At 34.4% G+C, this 18,840-nt stretch overlaps 1 protein-coding gene across 1 annotated transcript in view; it reads right to left on the bottom strand.

Annotated features, from left to right (window-relative positions):
* The window catches only part of LOC136988532 (TBC1 domain family member 19), a 34,599-nt gene that overhangs the window by 14,461 nt on the left and 1,298 nt on the right, over positions 1-18,840 (bottom strand). Inside the window, exons 4-6 of the mRNA XM_067286402.1 lie at positions 10,853-10,965; positions 6,826-6,900; positions 5,791-5,854 (exon numbers count right to left, since the gene is read on the bottom strand). Of these exons, the coding sequence (XP_067142503.1) occupies positions 5,791-5,854; positions 6,826-6,900; positions 10,853-10,965 (252 nt within the window). The remainder of the gene's footprint in view (positions 1-5,790; positions 5,855-6,825; positions 6,901-10,852; positions 10,966-18,840) is intronic.

The raw sequence follows: 18,840 nt of genomic DNA, 5'->3' as shown, positions 1-18,840 counted from the left end.
TGTCATTCAGTAACTTCAGAATCTTGAAAATGTCCTTCTCATTTTGGGCGGCAATGAACCCGTCGTCTACAACTAATATTATTATCACACTTCTGTCGTTGTTATAATAAACGCACGGATCGTCGTCGGTATTAGCGAATCCTATCGTGAGAAAAAAGTCAGAGATTTCGTCGTTCCAATCTTTGGCGGCTTGCTTTAAACCGTACAGACTCTTTTCAAGCTTGCAAACTTTTTCTGTCCCATCAGAGAATCCTTCCGGCTGGTTCATATATATCTCTTCTTTGAGATTGGCATGTAGGTAAGCTGTCTTGACATCAAAAACTGTTACTTTCATTTTACTGGATGCTGCGTGACTGAGCACGAGTCTGATAGATGCATGTCTGGCTACGGGACTGAAGGTGTCTGAATAATCGATGCCTTGTCTTTGTTCGAATCCTCTCACAACAAGTCTGGCTTTCATCCTGCCGTCCTGCTTACGACGTAACACCCATCTGCATGTAAGAGGTTTTGCATATTTTGGAGGTTCCACCAAGCTCCAAGTCTTCAGTTTGATCAGGCTGTCGTACTCATTCTGCATAGCCTTATACCATTCTCTGTCCTTCAAAGCCTCCTTAACTGAAATATCCTCGGTTTCTCCTATCATGGCATAGTTGTGAATAAGTCCCATCTCATAATCGTTGAATCTGGTTGGAGCCTTTAGTTTTCGGCGATCTCGTAAACTTCGTTGAGTTTCCTCTGGCGGTTGTGGTCTTTCATCGGTTTCTTCTAGAGTGATGTATCGTGAATGATTCTGTGAACATCTATCATCCGAATCCTCCACGGTTTCGTCCTCAGTTTCAGGCTCTTCTATCTTCTCTCCTGTTCCTTTTTCTTTCATGCAGGTCTCGACTTCGGCAGTGCTTCCTTTAGTTTCAGACTTTTCATTGAAAATCACATTGTCAGAGCAGACGACCTCCTTTTCATCTGGTAAGTAGATTCTATAACAGGGTGAATCGAGATCATATCCGACGAAGATTCCTTTCATAGACTTTCTCTCCATCTTTCTCCTTTTATGATCTTCAATCAACACATAACATTCACAGCCAAAGCTTTTTAATTTTGAGATGTTTACCATACGTCCAAACCAAAGTTCGGCAGGACTTTTGTCATCTACAGAGCTCTTTCCTGTTTGATTAATGGTGAATACAGCGTAGTTAATAGCTTCAGCCCAAAGATTCTCGCTTAAATTTCTGGCATGTAAAACAGATCGAGCTGACTCTACTATGGTGCGCATCTCCCTTTCTATTCGTCCATTCTGCTGCGGTGTATATGTGTTTGTTCTGGTATGTAAAACTCCAAGCTCCTCCAATAACTCTCTGGTAGTCGAATTTTTGATTTCTGTCCCGTTGTCAGACCTTAGGCTTTTCACTTTTCTTCCAAATTGATTTTCAACTAGTTTCATGTATTTATCCAATGCTGCAGGGGCTTCGTCCTTGGTTCGTAAAAAATAAACAGTTCTAAAATGAGAAAAGTCGTCCTTGAATAAGAGAAAATATCTTGCCTTTCCCAGAGATAAGGTATCCATTTCACCTAAGTCAACATGTATCAGATCCAATACTTCCTTCGCTACCTTGTTATTTCTTGGGTGAGAGATGTGATGTTGTTTGCCGTAGACACAGCCAATACAAACGTTGTTGTCCCAGTCATCAATATATCTTATATTGTTTCTGTCCAAAATACTCTTGCAATACTTCACATTCTGATGTGCCAGTCTTTCGTGCCAGACTTTGATTGAGTTGGCCACCATACACATTCCTGTGACCTCTCTGCGGAACATCATTTGATATAATCCTTCGAGTCGTTGTGCTACTGCTATTTGCTCCTTTCCATCGGCCGTTTTGATAACTGATGTGTTGGCATTGGCAGTCTGAATAAACCCTTTATCCAACATTTGGGTAACCGAAAATAGATTGAATGATATATTAGGAACATATAAAACGTCTTTCACGGTTGCTGGATACCATTCCCTTCCATTAAAGGCCTCGAGTTCGACGTCACCTACTCCGATTCCATTGATTTCTGTGTTGTTCCCGAGTATCACTTTCGTATGCTCCTCCAGTGCTTTGTAATTTGTCAGCCATTCCTTCCTGAAGGTCATGTGCTGTGTGGCAGCACTATCTTGATACCAAATATCCTGTCGGTTTCGTCTTGAGTTCTTGTCATTTATTTTCGTAGACGTCAATCCTACAGTGACAAGAGCTCGTCGTTGTCCTTTGGTCTTATCTCCTTTGTCTGATTCGTCTGACTTCTCATTTTTACATTCCCTTGCAAAATGGCCCTTTTGATTGCAGTTGTTACAATTGTAGGTTTTCCTGCAGTATTCAAGATATTTCTGACACGACTTATTCTTGCAATATTTCTTTATATGTCCCTTTTGTCCACATCTAAAACATTCGACTCCTGAGTTTTTCTGCTGACTTCTGTCCTTGTTACCTTGCGTTTTCTGTTTTGAAATGAGGGCATTCTGTGCGATTGGTTCCTTCTTGTCGTCTTCCTTCAGTCTGTCTTCTTCCAGTCGAAGTCGCTCAATTAAAGTGTCGATGTTCTTGTCTGTTGGATTAGCGTTATCCCATGACGTCCTGAAGTGATGTAGTTTCGGCGGCAGTATTCCGAGCATTCTTGTTATAATCCAGCTTTCCTTAATTGTTTCTCCTTCAGCTTTTAAGTCTTCTGCATATTGTTGAACTGATAAGCAATTCTCCACTACAGACTTACTTGAATCATACTTATAATTAAAAAAATTTCTCTGTAGTCCTTCAATTGTGAGATCGGACCTTTTACCATACAAAGTTTCTAATTTGTGTATCATACTATACGCAGAGGTGCAATTTGCAATTTTCTTTGCGATATTACTGCTCACATTTAAACCTATACAAGTTTGAGCGTCTAAATCCTTTTTAATCCATGCTGCGACATCTGTCGCATTATTCGCATCTTCAAGTTTAAGAATGATTCCGTTCGCAACGTCGTACAAGTCCTTCGATCTCAACGTAACATTTAGCTTAAACTTCCATGAGATATAATTAATATTTCCCTGCGAGTCTTCTGACAAAGTTTCCATTTGAGATTTCACGATATCCATATTGACAGAGAGCACTGACGAGGTTGACCGACGAATGAAGCTCGTCAAAGATGGCGATTGCGGACGATGAACGAAGATGTGGCTGACACGTGTCTCGACGCAACTTGCGGTTCTCAATTTATGCAATTTCCTTTCTTTCAGACAAATTCGACTGTTGAGATTCGTTCACGGGACCTGGGCCCATAACCTGTGGTGATTTCCTATAACCGCGAACGAATCAAAAACAGGGCGAGGCAAAGGCAACAAGAACATTTATTAACTCACATACATCCGACTTGGATCTTACACGAAAAGGACGCCTCCTATCGTGAACAATTGACAAACGGAAGTGTACATTGACCAGACAATAAACAAAAACTTAGCTTGTATATACGTAACTCGATCCCGAGTGGTTCTTTGACGGTCGGACACACAAAATAAGCGGATAGCGACTGACTAAAGCGCGGTTTACAATGACTAATATGATTAACCTTAACAAAAAATATATTTTCTCTTTATTGTATCTTCAGCTTTTCTTCTAGCACAGAATGAATCAACCTGGAATGAGAATTCAATTTACAGAAAACAAAAACAATCACAGATAATATGTTTCAAAAAAACTGCAAATGATATGCTAAATTCTTGAGCTATGTAAAGGCTATAATTAAATATTAGAAATTAATATTTAATTATATATTTAATTAGTCAAATTAGACTAGAGGTAAACAATTATGCTGCCATCTCATATTAAATTTAATGACCAATTCCAAATTAAATTTTAGAAATGTCTGAATTAAAAATTAACTATTTATAATTATTAAATTTAATACGAGATGGAAACATAACTGCCTACCTCTATAATAATAACTATATATACTAATATTTAATATACTATAAATATACTAATATTTAATTATAGCCTTTACATAGCCCAAGAATTTGGCATATCGTTTGGCGTGTTTATTATATAATGGGCTATGGTTGTTGATGTTTATAAGTAATATGTGTGAACACAAGTTCAGAAAAATATGTGATCACGAGCGTCACTAAGTTGCTAGCGGAACGAGTGCTAAACACAGACTGATACGCACAATTCGGGACTTCCCCTCTCCTCGTCACTCATTATGCAAAACATTGCTTGTTAAGCGAGGTTCCGCTGTATCTCTTTCATCCTTTGAATTATACATATCCATTTTAAATAAATTTCAAGTAAACTGTAAATAAATATAAACTGTACAATTCTAAGCTTAATAAACAATTTGATAGTATCTTTAAATATAATGGGTAAACCAATTCAGTCATGTAAATGATGACATATACAGTTATCATTTACATGATACTGTAAATGACAGTAAATGATAACATTTATTGAGATTACATATACAATTATAATTACTAATACAATACAATACACTACTTCAACACAGGTGCTCAAACTGCTGTTCATCACACAGCTTTGAAGTGTACATTTCACCAGTTCGTGCTTCGACAAATATTTTTGCACAAGTATCTTTGTATATTAATTTCTTGAAATTCATCTCTGATATAACTTTCCAACCATAACCATAACCAAATTAAATATACACCATTGTTATAGTATAACCCAAACACAAACCCTATTTTACCTACTGTCCACCTACTTTTGGTTCACCCTGTATAATAAATTAGTATGAATTGTGTAAAATTTCTGATAGTCAATCTGAAATCTTTAATTAGAATTTAATAATTATATCTAATATACACAGTACTCTTTTTCTAAAAGAATTACAGCCAGTATGCATATATGGTGACTGAATACATAGAATTTTTTTACTAAGTAACTGCCAGTACTATATAACAGTTATCAATACTTTTTATACTATAAGCTGGTATGGCATAACAGATCATTCTAAGTGAAAAACAGCATTGAATATACATGTTATTATTAATAATTGTACATAGCATAACTATATTTATTTAATCACATGAGATTAATAAGATGATTGTAGATTATATAACTGAGGGGCAATAAGCTAAGAGCACTTTGACCTAAAAAGATCATTATACATTCATGAAAGATTATTTCAGACAGAAGTTTGATCTCTTTAAAAAAAAAAAAAAAAAACAGCATACTTCTGAAAGAAACTGACAGACTTTACCAGAACTCAACAAGGTATAACCCAGATGAACAAGTCTACTTAAGCAGAGATCCGTACCTTCACAAACACAATGCAAAGAAGTCTCTGCAGTCTACAAAAGTGGCTTTTGTGGAGGGTTGAGAAGAGTTTCAGTCAGCACAGATGTTTATAAAAGTGACCAAACTAGCCACCATGTCAAAAAACAAACATGATCCCTTCAAAAGACAGGAAATCCAGAGAGTAGCTTAGGCAAAAGAGTGTTGCTATGTTTTAAACCAAGAGTTAATCTCCATTACTCTAAAAAAGTATTAATTTATACCAATAGCTAGTTCAGGCCCTACAAAAGCATTCTGCAAAAGACCCTATTATGGGTAGCCAGCTAATTGAAGCACAAAATATTATCAGAAAAATATTTCAATATAATAAACACAATTTCCCACAAAATCTAGTTAATTTGCAGTTAACATTAAATTACAAATTAAACAGAATTTAAAATACTTTTTGATAATATTCCAAAATGCATCATTATAACAAACTAAATTTAACAAAATACAAAAATAATTTTAGAAATACCCATATCTTCAGTTCCTAACTCGGTCCATTTTGCCTCTAATTCTTTTTGTTCAGAAACTGGCCTCTAAAATATATCATTAACTTTATAAAGATAAAGATAATTTTGTTAAAGAAAACATTAATTTCTAAATTATAGAACTAAAATTATTCTAATTAAAAATAAGAAAACAATTTTATTTACTTTGAATCAAAACAAAGATAATTATGTCTTCTATAACATAAATTGTTATGTATATATCATGGTCTGTATATTAACAAATAATTATAATTATACAGATTAAATCTCATTATAACAAATCTTTAGGAGCACACAACTTATTTTGTTATAACAGATACAAGAAAAAGTTATAAGCATTTCTTATTTGAAAATAATCATACAAATGCTACTAATCATTATAAAAGTTTATTTACTGGGTAGGAGTGTAGTATTTTTGTCTGTCATATTTTTAATAGCATTATTAAAAATAAAGCTTTCAACAGTATTAAATCATTGAAAAAGTATTTTCAGGGTCATAAATATGCACAAATTTTTCTCAGGTTCAAAGCTGCTAGAAATAAAATTTTATCATCAGCTAACGACAGTCCAATTTAAAGTTGTAGATAATGTCAAAGGGCAATATCAAAATTTTCTTGCACAATTGTTTTCATCTTTCCAGTGTCTACTTTTTAAAATTATTCAATTTTTTCTTTAAACATCAATCAATATTATATCTTAATGTTTTTTTGTTCATTTAATGACAATGTAACTGATCTCTACCTACGTACAATAAAGAAGTTTTAAACACGGCAATAAAATAATATTTGTCATATTAGATCATTCTAATATGACAAATATTATCAGTCAATGATGACTGATAAAATGAGATTTTTTTTACACAATTTGTTATTAATAAATACAAGAAAATGATTCATTATTACAGATTCATTATATTAAAATTTCACTTGTTGTGTGTTATATTTAAATAAAACTTTATCAAAAATAAATCAGATTAAAGATAAAGTACAAAAACAGAAATATTGAAAATTTTAACTTACCTTTCTTGATAATGCAATTCCTAATTCATTGCACATGTTATTGAGACTTTTATACATTCGTCTTTCCCAATTACTCTGAAAGATTAAATATTTATAAAATGAATTCAATGTTAGGCCTATAATGTCAAATCATTCTATTCTTAAAATACTTCTTTTAAAACTCTTTCCACCCTGTGAGAACAAGAGGATTTTTTTTAACAAACTCACTATGGGTTCAGCCAGGCCCACAATTGGCTGGCTGGATTGGAGATATTCAATATATCACAAACATCATCCCCTGAAAAATTCCTACGATGTAACAACTCATCAGATTCAATCCCAGATCTAGAAGTGGTAGGTTTCCACCTTAACCACTCAACCATGCAATCAACATTCTTAACATACTAATTATTATTAATGATTTAAAAATATAAAATTTAGCTATGTATTTTCATATAAGTAAAAGTTATTGTTGACATCATTATTTAATTTGGTACAATCGAAACCATGTTGTTATTTATATTTGGTATACTGGCACAATGAAGTGGCGCTTAATCAACACTGGGCAAGTTTTCCATCTTTATTTAGTTAGTACGCTATTTTACATGTGCGTTTCGGGCCTTCGCCCCTCTTCAGCTAACTAAACATAAAAAAGGAAGGCATAAAGCAACATAAGAAATTACAATTTTAACTATAAACCAAACATAAAATTATTTCGCGACTGGTAAAACATACCTCAATTTACCTGCGAACAACATTTAATAGATTGGCATGAGACAGAAAAGTGCATGACGATTATTACGGTATGATTATTACCATTTGTAAATATTTTTTAAACTCTACCAGCAATGATCATGACAGCAGAACAAAGATTTTCAAAACTAAAATTAATCAAAACTTATTTAAGAAGCAGCATGTTGCAACATTGTCTTAGCTTTGACTACTATATAAATTGAAAAAACAATAGCTTGTCAACTTGATCTGGAGACAGTGATTGACTGATTTGCAAGCAAAAAAGCGAGAAAACAACAATATTGAAGATTTTTATGTATTATTATGTATTTGTTACAAAACTAAATTTGCATACATTTTGTCAATACAGTTTATATAATATGTAGTAAATATTATTAGGTACTCTGTACTTAAAAAATTACATTCTATTTCATTATTATTTTTGTATTTATGAAAATGAATATCTTATTGTTGAAATGCTTCAAATCTCAAATAAATCATTATTAAGTAAGGTTTTAAATTAAATGTTCAAAATAAATTTTGCAAGACCTCTTCTGAGGAACAAGGGGATGCAGTGATTCTACTTGCTCCAGGGCACTGAATATGGAGCTACACCATTTGTCAGACCAATCAAATTTTGATAAAATGTTTAAAAAAATGCTCTCCATTACAATACATCATATGATCATTTAAATGACGTATTGGAATGGAGAGAAACATTTCCAAGAAACAGGAACCATCACCAGAAAAGCAGGACTAGTCAACCTAGATCAACAAATCCACTCATAATGACAGTCAACTGGTTTTAATGTCCAGTGCCAAAGACAGATGACAGCCATACAGTCTTTCAAGAACTTGCAGCCACTGGAACATTGGTATACTGGCCAACTGGACAATTAGCAGAAAAATATGCTTATGCTTGACAACCAGTGGTTTGTATTCCCCTCAACCTTCCCACAGAAAAATCTGTCTTTCTTGATGCCTTGAGCACCACCTCTAGACACAAGACTGGTGGACACTTGTTATGTTCTCTAATAAGTTTAAATACAGTTTTCAAACTGATTCTTGATCTGGAAATAGTATGGGACACTCTATCAACCCTCTAACATCAGGGAAAACAACTGCTGATTCAGTGCTGAGCTGAGACAGTGTTCTAGTGTGAAAAACATGTTGGATAACTACATACTTCTACATGTTTTGGAAAAAGATGCTTTGACTGTCTAAGCACTATTTGAGGCTTTTAGCTGGTTACAGATTTCCTTAAAGAAGAGAATATTTGAAGATGGTGTGATCTGCTAGACCTCAGGACCTAATCCTGATTGAGCATGTGGGATGTGAGATTAAGAATGTGCTGTAGTAGCTCTCTGAAGAGAAATTACTGCAGCACATTAGCCCCTTTCCAGAACCCACCTTGAGCTATTAGCTCTTGTGGGGAGTGAAGTTTATTATTTATTACTCCAAAGTCTTCTCCAGAACTTCATAAACAACATAACAGCTTGTTGTAGGAGCTGTATTGGCTGTCAGCAGTAGTCACACACTGTATTAGCCTCTTTTTTCTCAGAATCTGCTACCTAATGTTTGAGTATGGTCGGAAAAAGTGTGTAGCTGCAGAAATTGATTTTTTATTTTCATTTTATATGAGTAATTGATCCTTCATGGCATAAGGTATCTGTATATCAAATTTCATCCCAATTCACCAAGTTCTTTTTTCCAAGATATCCCACAACTAGTGTTTGTTATCTTAATTTTGGACATCAGTGTATGATGAATACTAAATATACACATATGTATATTTATCAAGTCTCCAAATATTTTTTCAAACTATACTATATGTAATTATTGTTGATTCAATAAATAAAATAAAAAATATTTGTAAGTTTTTGATCAACCGACACCTGATCAATTACAATTTGATCAATTACTGTACACCACTATGTATAAGTAAAGTATATTGAATATTATGTCAAGAAATAAAATGAACAGAATAACTGATAGAAAGTAAACAATAATAACACAAAGAAATAATTTACAAACACACCATATTAACATGGATTTGACAACTATGTACAAGAAAAAAAACATTAAAAATATAAAGTGAAAAGTTGTTCATATACAAAAATTTAGAGAATGGAATAAAAAGAATAATCTTGTACTTTCTATAAAAATAAATTTGAAGTCGAATAAATATCCTACAATCATTATTGTAGAAATAAAAAAAGTATTCTATCAAATTGATTGTATCATGTATTCAAAAATATTTTTTTGTCATATGAAAGCTGCTTTTTAAATTTTCCCTACAATAAACCATCTCAGCATCAACAGGATGATCCAATAATTTTATTTAATATAAATTTTTGTTTTTTTTTATGTAATAACTTTCTTTAAATTTTTGCCAGAAAGCATTTTTTTGTGATCTAATATTTTGATTGTTTTATTATTATATTACAATTATTTAAAGTGCATTGCTCAAGGAAGGCTGATATCCCTCTATTATATTTTAAATCACTTATTTGTTCTTTAATCCTTGTTTTTAATTTCCTTTTGGTTTCTTCTATATAAACTGATTGAACTTTATTATTATCTATTCTTGATAATCCAAGCTAATTACTGTAAAACATGTTTGGATTAATGAGGTTACATGTAAAGAATAGGAAGTCAAAAAAAAGCAACAGTCAAATACATATACTTAAAAAACCTTTTCATCCTGTAGTTGTACTGTAGAGTACATATACTTAAGCTAAAATGTTAGTATATATTAATTTTAAAAATAATTTATGATTTCTTTTTGCTTTCAACTAAAATATTTAGAGAAAACATGTAAAAAATTGAGTTAAGCAGACTTCAGATTTGCAAAAATGCCCTCTATATGGTTAAACATATTATAAATAAATAAATAAATAAATCTTTGTTAGAAATAATAAACAAGTTATTGCTTCACACTAAATAAGATGAATGTAATAATGATTTAACAATATTTACAATAGAATATTCAATAATAAGTTCTGCCAATTTAGCAGAATTTATTAAACTATTGTCTTCAACTCAAATCAAGAATTCAATTCATATTACAAACATGGATGTGGCCACTATCATTTTAATGGAGACTGTGTTATGAAGATGAGGAAAAAAATCATTATGACAAAAGAAATGTGGCATTGTTCTTAATTAAATTAAAGTATAACTGATAATGTATATATTTCAAATTTTTCTAAAATTTTATAATAAATTTCTGTTATACAAAAGACTAAAAAACTTATAATAAAATTAATATAAATTTTAATATTTTAACATATAAAATTCTTAAAAAGCAACTTACTTGTGCTTTTAATATAAAGTCTAGAGGATCTTTTGCATTTGGAAGTGTTTCATTTAGATTTGGATGCCTCATAAGATAACGATATACTAGATTTTGTATCTTTTGCTTGTAACCTGCAATAACAATCAGTATAGTACATATATTTATTAATCTCATTTCAAATTCATTTTTAAAACTCAAAACACAACAAAAAATTTTCAAATTTATTTTATAATTGCTTTATAATAAATACAAAATATTGTTACAAATGAAGAATAATCATAAGTTTATTAAAAATGCTAATTAATAATTAATACAATTAAAATTGACATGATTTCATCTTATTGGTCTGAATATATGTTACAAGAAAGAGTCAAAAAGTAAGTTGCAATTGGCAAGAAATTTTTGTTGATAAATGATAGCTAGATGAAATCTGGTGGCAACATTGGAAATAGTTCTGGCTACAAGGTGTAGCAGATTTTTTGACTTGGCTGCAGAGGTTAATCAGTTTTTAGTCATGAAAGATGTTGCATCACTTGGATGTAGTGTCCAAATTGAAAGTTTATGCAGAAACTTGTTCCTTATGAACAAAAGTGTATAGCCTGAATCAAAGTCAATGCCAGTTGAGCAGAGTGTATGGTGAGAAAGCTTTTGCATCACAATGCCACACCTCATTCAGCAAACATCACAAAGGCCCTACTGGAAAAATTCAAATGGACTGTATGGGACATCCTCTTTTTAGTCCACATCTTGTATCTTGTGATTTCCATATGTTCAGCCCCATGAAAAAGGACCTTTCCAATCAAAACATGCATTTAATTCATTTCATAAATATATTAGAATGACAATAAAACGTATTAAAATATTAACGAGCAATTATTTATTGTGACATTGTCACAATACCAGGCTGCAATTTTTAATCATATTTTTAATTTATTTAATTTAAAATATATGCTCTCCACCTCAAATTGATAGTGTTTGTCGATCTTTAATGGACTGTATAAATATGAAAGAAAACACTTGCGGTTTGATAAAAGTTTAATGCGGTTTGCGGGTCGTTACACAAGAACAAGAAAAAAAAACAATATGGCTGACGCCCTTGGCCGTTACTTGGCCGTTACTAAAAACTCTCGTCTCCAAACGTTTTTTAATTATCATTTTTTCTTCTCACAAAAAATACGGTGGCGCTCGAGGCGGCAACATCCCGGCCCGCGTTGAAGTAATACTTCAATAAACAATGTTAAACATTAAATTTAAATTTAACAATTACAACAGAAATGACACGTGTAGGTCACCAAGGAGAATCACATTTTCTTTCTAGATGGATGGTAACAGGCACAATTTTGTTATGCTTCTCTTAAAAACACCTTGAGGGGTTTTCACCAGAACAACTCTCACCTTCCCATCGGGTCCTTTGATAACTTCCTGTACACGGCCCAGCGACCAACTTCCGGGTCGGAGGTTTTCATCTTTTAAGACGACCATTGAGTCTGGTGTTATATTGTCCTTCTCAAATTGCCACTTATGTCGGGCCTGTAGATTGTTTAGGTAGTCCAATTTCCATTTACGCCATATAACTTGAACAAATTTAGTTAACATTTGCCATTGAGACAAATAGTTATCTGGTTTACTGGTGAGATCTGACTCCGGTAGTCTAGTCAGAGGTCTTCCGATAAGAAAGTGTCCTGGAGTTAGAACTTGGAAGTCGCTTGGATCAGAGGACATAGGAGTGAGCGGTCGGCTATTCAAAATTCCTTCTATCTGCGTGGTGATAGTTATAAACTGCTCTATAGTTAGATGCGAGTTACCTACGGTTCTTTTTAGGTGATGTTTAAAGGACTTCACTCCTGCTTCCCAAAGGCCACCGAAATTTGGTGATCTGGGCGGTATGAACTTCCAAGTGACCTCCTCGCTGGCGAGATAATCAGCTAAACTGTCAGGAGGTGTTTTTACGTAGTTATGTAGGCGTTTCAACTCCGCACTGGCACCCACAAAATTTGTGGCATTATCTGTCCAAATTGACGCACTTTTACCCCTTCTGCTAAAAAATCTTTTCAAGGTTGCTATCATTGCCTCGGTTGTTAGGTCGGTAACTACTTCAAGGTGAATTGCCCTAGTCACAAGGCAAACGAAGATTGCGACGTAGCACTTCTGATAGGTGCCCTTTCTTTGTCCCTTATATTTAATAAGAAAGGGACCACAAAAATCAATCCCTACATGTTTAAAGGGGGGACTTGGAGTCATTCGCTCCGAAGGAAGATTTCCTAGGATTTGTTCCATGACTTTGGGTTTATTTCTAAAGCAAACGAGGCACTCATGTACCACCCTTCTGGCCAGGTTTCTTCCACTTAAAGGCCAGAATTCTTGTCTGACGAGGTAAAGTAAAGTCTGTGCACCAACATGCAAATTTTTCAGATGATAATATCTCATAATCAAGTGGGTTAACTTGTGATTTTTAGGTAGCAGAATTGGAAACTTTTTATCAAATGATAAATTTGAATTGCTCAATCTACCGCCGACTCTCATTAGACCCTGTTTATCTAGAAAGGGATGTAATCTGCTTAATTGACCCTTCGTTAGATTCCTTCCCATTTGCAATGTTTTTATTTCCTCAGCAAAGGCCATTCCTTGTACTTTGCCGATCAAATAAATTTTGGACTCTTGGAGTTCTTTCCTTGATAAAGGGCCAAATCGACGAGTTACGTGTTTTATGTTATGTAGAAACCGGAAAATATAACTAAGTATGCGAATTAATTTGATGTAATTATTACTAAGTTCAAACAGGGTATTGTCAAGGTCAGAGCTTGACACTGACACCAAATTAACATGCGATTGTTTTTTAAGCTCAGATAGATATTTTTCATCGGAGGAAGTGTCGATGGCATATTCATCCTGACGTTGAACGGTTGGTGCTACTTGAGACTGCACTCCACTCCACCATAATTCCATGGATAGTAGATCTTGCGGATTTAAACCCCGAGAAACTACATCTGCAGGATTGGAGTGGGAAGTTATATGTTTCCAGTGGCAGCCTTCAGTAATAGATTGGATCTTTTCCACACGATTCGCAATAAAGGTCTTCAGGCGATATGCGGGAGTGTTGATCCAAGCGATGGCAATAGTTGAATCTGTGTGTAGGATCACTTCAGCTATATCCATTTGCAGACATGAGCGTACTTTTTTGACAAGTTGAGACAGTACTAGACAAGCTGATAGCTCTAATCGAGGGATTGTCATAACCTTAAGAGGAGCGACACGAGATTTACTAGCAATAAGTCGTGTCTTGCCAGTTCCATCTTCCTTTATGCAATGCATGTAAACTACTGCTCCATGAGCTGACTCCGAGGCATCTGCATATCCTAGCAAGACAGCCCTTTGAAGTGGATCTGTTAAAATATATCTAGTGATCTTAAGATCGTCCAGGGCTTTCAAGGACGACACAAAGTTCACCCAATCATAGTTAAGGTTTTCTGGTAGAGTATCCTCCCAGTCGAGCTTACTGAGCCACAGCTTTTGTAGAAAGATCTTTGCTCGAGTTATAACTGGTCCCAGAAGACCCAAGGGGTCATAAAGTCTGGCGATGACACTCAATACTTCTCGTTTTGTATAAAGCAATTTTTCTGGAATCGATACCCTGAATATGAACTGATCTTCAACCGGCTTCCAAATAATGCCTAAGGTTTTTACTGTTGGTTCCGCACTTGAGGAAAAGCAATGTTCCTTATTTTCTGGTGAACTACTGTTCATCAATTTCATTGAATTAGAGTTCCATTTGTGTAGTGTCATTCCACATGTGCTCAACATGTTGCACAACTGAGATTGTAGTTCGAGGGCAGCATCGAAATCTTGCTCACCTGACACAATGTCATCCATGTAGACATCTCGTAATATGGTTTTAGAGGCCAGAGGATATCTTGCTGCTTCATCGTAAGCCAACTGCTTAAGGGTTCTCACTGCCAGAAAGGGAGCACTGGCGGTTCCATAAGTCACAGTTTTCAGTCTGTAGGTGACTGGCATCTCTTCTTCCTCGTTCTTCCAAACAATTCTTAAGAGATCTCGTTGCGAGGGCTCAATTAGAATTTGACGAAACATTTTCTGGATATCTGCTGTAAAAGCGTACTTGTATTTTCGAAATCTTGTCATGATCTCGAAAACATCTTCCTTTACTTCACCTTTCAAGAGATGATCATTTAGACTCAGCCCAGAAGTTGTGGGAGCAGATGCGTTGAAGACTACCCTTAACCTTGTAGTGGTTTTGTCTGGTCTAAACACACCGTGATGCGGAAGGTAGTAACATATATTGTATGCTGTCTGATCAGCGGGAGGTTCCTGCACCCTTTCCATGTGGCCCAAGTCCAAATACTCCTTCATGAAGTTCTGATATAACTCCTTTAATTGTTTGTCCCTTGATAGTCTCTTCCACAATTGATTCAATCTCTTCAATGCTAACTTCCTTGACTCTCCCAAGTTTTGTATTTCCTTGGTTGCCATCTGCACAATGTATCTCCCATCTTCATTACGTCTGTGAGTTCTTTGATAATGATCTTCGCAATACTCTTCTTCTTTACTCATCAAACTTGGAGCCTCTGTAAGAGTTTCTATTTGCCAGAACCTTTGTAAACATTTATCGATTGATTCAGACTCTGATATTAGTCCACAATATTTATCTTGATCATTAGAGTCTGTGGACCCAGTAGCGATGTATCCAAAAACTGTGTTGCGAAATGTTAGGTTATTGTTGCACGATAGACGAATTTGATCGTTCTTGACTATTTCAAAAAATGCTTCAGCTCCAATAAGCATGTCAATCTTGCCTGGTGTAGCAAATCTTGGATCAGCTAACTGACGGGGTATTTCTGTTTTGCTGACGTGTAGAGAGGAAACCGGAAGTAAATCCGTGATCCTTGGCACCACTAAGAACTCTAGCGTCTTAGAAAAGGATCCATTACCGTTTATTATTGTAGCAGGCAGCTTAAACTTGACCGAGGTTTTATTTCCGCTTATACTAGAGACTGTGAGGTCGATTCTTTCTTGCGGTGTGCCCAGACGACTTGCGAAATCTCTAGTTACGATATTTGACATACTGCCCGAGTCCAATACTGCGCGCGCTTGAATGCTGGCTCCGGTAGTATGATTTAAAACCCAAACCATGGCTGTCGAGAGAATTACTGTCTTATTTCCCTTGTCAATACATGATAGTGAGTGAGGTATACTCTCACGAAACTCTATTGCGTCGGGATTAAGATCCTGCTTGGTTGAAATCGGTTTGCTGTCGATCACTGGTGCATTTGAACCAATTATAGCTTGTTTCTCTTGGTGCAGTAATGTATTATGTCGCTTTCGGCATATCTTACAGCAGCTTTTGGAGTTACAATGTGATAACTTATGCCGATCACTTAAGCAATTGAAGCAGAGGTTGTTTTTGGCCACAACATCGTTTCTTTGGGAGACTTCCAACTGTAGAAAAGAATCACAATTGTAAACAGGATGATTCTGCTTACATAAAATGCAACGAGACATAGAATTGTTACATTTCACAAATAAGTTTCTCGGTTTAACTCTATCTTGATTACACCTTGGCTTCACGAACGTGGCCTTATTAATATTTTCTAAAATCTGAGAACGCTTTTCCAAAAATGAAATCAAATTATCTAGCTTAGGAACGTCATTCGAACTAATACTGAACTCGTACTGTTTTAGTGTCTCCTTATCCAGTTTCTGAAGTACAATGTTTAGAATTAAGATATCGGAGAGCTCATTCCTTTCATATCCCAGGACCTTTAGAGCTCGCATATTCCGATTCACAAGATCAATTAAGTTCCTCAAACCCTTTGCTGACTCATAAGCTAGTTTTACAGAGTCCAGAATCGCATTAACATGGGTTTCTACTATTAATTTCTTGTTTTCGTACCTCTCTTGTAACGCTTGAAACAATGAAGCAAATGAATCATTTAACGTTTCTAAACTCTTAGCTTCCCCTATGAGAGCAGCTTTCAAATAATGTAGTTTCTGTTCAGCCGATAGTTGCTCGCTTGACGAAATGATATTATCAAATTGCATTTTAAAGTTACTCCATTCTTCATATCTTCCAGAGAATTTCGGTAGAGGAATCTCTGGCAATTTAATATTAGCGGAGTTATTTCGACCTACGGGGGCCTGACTCACCATAACGACGGACGAATCCGCTTCTAATCGTTTAATACGAGACTGGATCTTAAATTTACAACTTATAATTTTGTCCTCATATTCTTCACTATTGACTATCTCAGTGTCATAGTCAGTTGGGCTAGTAATGAGGCCCTCAATCTCCCCGTTTAACGTTCTCAACGACTCTTCCTTTCGACTAAACTGATCCAGTATTTCTAGAAAGGTTCCTGTCTCTCTATCGTCGCTTTCAACTAGACTATCGACTTTACTAATTAATCTCGTCACACTAGCTCTTATCGAAGCGCGTTTTTTCCTTAATTTCTCGAGCTGATCCATTTTAAACTCTCTACCACGTGTAACGGACAAATAAATTCTTCCTACCTTGGATAGGCGACTTAATGAAGTTTGAACTCAATCTTATTTGCTTGCGAAATTGTCTCTTTTCTTCTCATCCGCCTCGACGGACCAGATGTTTGTCGATCTTTAATGGACTGTATAAATATGAAAGAAAACACTTGCGGTTTGATAAAAGTTTAATGCGGTTTGCGGGTCGTTACACAAGAACAAGAAAAAAAAACAATATGGCTGACGCCCTTGGCCGTTACTTGGCCGTTACTAAAAACTCTCGTCTCCAAACGTTTTTTAATTATCATTTTTTCTTCTCACAAAAAATACGGTGGCGCTCGAGGCGGCAACAGATAGTGTCTTACCCCTGCACATTATACTTTTCCTGTTAGCAATAAAGTCATCCGGCTAACTCAATTCTGGAAAAATTTTTGAATTGAAATAATGTTACTTCTGGTTCAAACCAGAAGTTCATATATAGTAAATTGAGGCCTCTATCTCCTAAGCTTTCCATATCTGGTATTGACTTTCATCTATATAGCTTTGTTCTCAAGATTAAGGAAGACAGATAGACAGATAGATGTATACCAATAAAAATTTGCAGCCCAAAAACTAGATTTATTTATTTAAATAGCACTTTGGATATATTTATGTGAATGTAATAAGTTTAGAAACAAAAAAACCTAAATTTTTGAATTGAGATCCAAATATTTTTATTATATTCTCTTTTACTAGAGAGCCTAGAACATTAAAAATTTTTCACTCTGACGACAATACATTTCTCCAATGTCCTTAACACATACAGTCCTCTGCTTTCTTGGAGATCAAAAATGAAATGTTTTATTTAAACCCTCCAGCTCATCCTCTATTGTAAAAAAATTACTTCCATTATAACAGAGATTGTAACATGACGTGATTCTGTCATAATGAATTTGATAGCTAAGAGGATGTAAGCAAGAAAACCTAAAAATTTAAATGAAATATTTGTTTTTGATTTACAAGAAAGCAGCAGTACTGAATGTGGCTCTGGTGACAATTAATATTGTATTAAATTGTGGGATTAAATGTATTGTATAAGTCATTTTATGTAGAGGGTGTCTATTAATTGTGTGTACAGTTCAATGGAGGAGGGATCAAGGTATTGACTATATGGACGTTTTTTTGGTATTAGTGGCACACAAATTTTTTCTTACAGTAGTCACATAAATAAACTCAGTTATAAATATTAGCAAAACTTTTTAAATTCATTTCTTCAATGTCAGGTGGGATTCATGAATTATTGTACACATAATTAAAGGGGAGGTAATTTGCCAAATATTACTGTATGCAATAGATATGAAACAGCAAAAAGTGCTCAAAAAATGTAAAAGATTATAGTGAATAGCCCCACAGTCATATTTTAAAAAATGATGGAAGTTATTAAATTACTCTAAAAGTTAAATAAATGCTAAACTTAAATTTTTTCAGAAACAAAACAATACTAAATTTTATAAATTATATCTAGAAAATTGTAAACA

The sequence above is a fragment of the Centruroides vittatus genome, unplaced genomic scaffold (genome assembly GCF_030686945.1).
Source record: "Centruroides vittatus isolate TY-2023 unplaced genomic scaffold, ASM3068694v2 scaffold_3315, whole genome shotgun sequence".
Classification (NCBI taxonomy): Eukaryota; Metazoa; Arthropoda; class Arachnida; order Scorpiones; family Buthidae; genus Centruroides; species Centruroides vittatus.
This window is presented reverse-complemented; position numbering and strand designations above follow the sequence as displayed.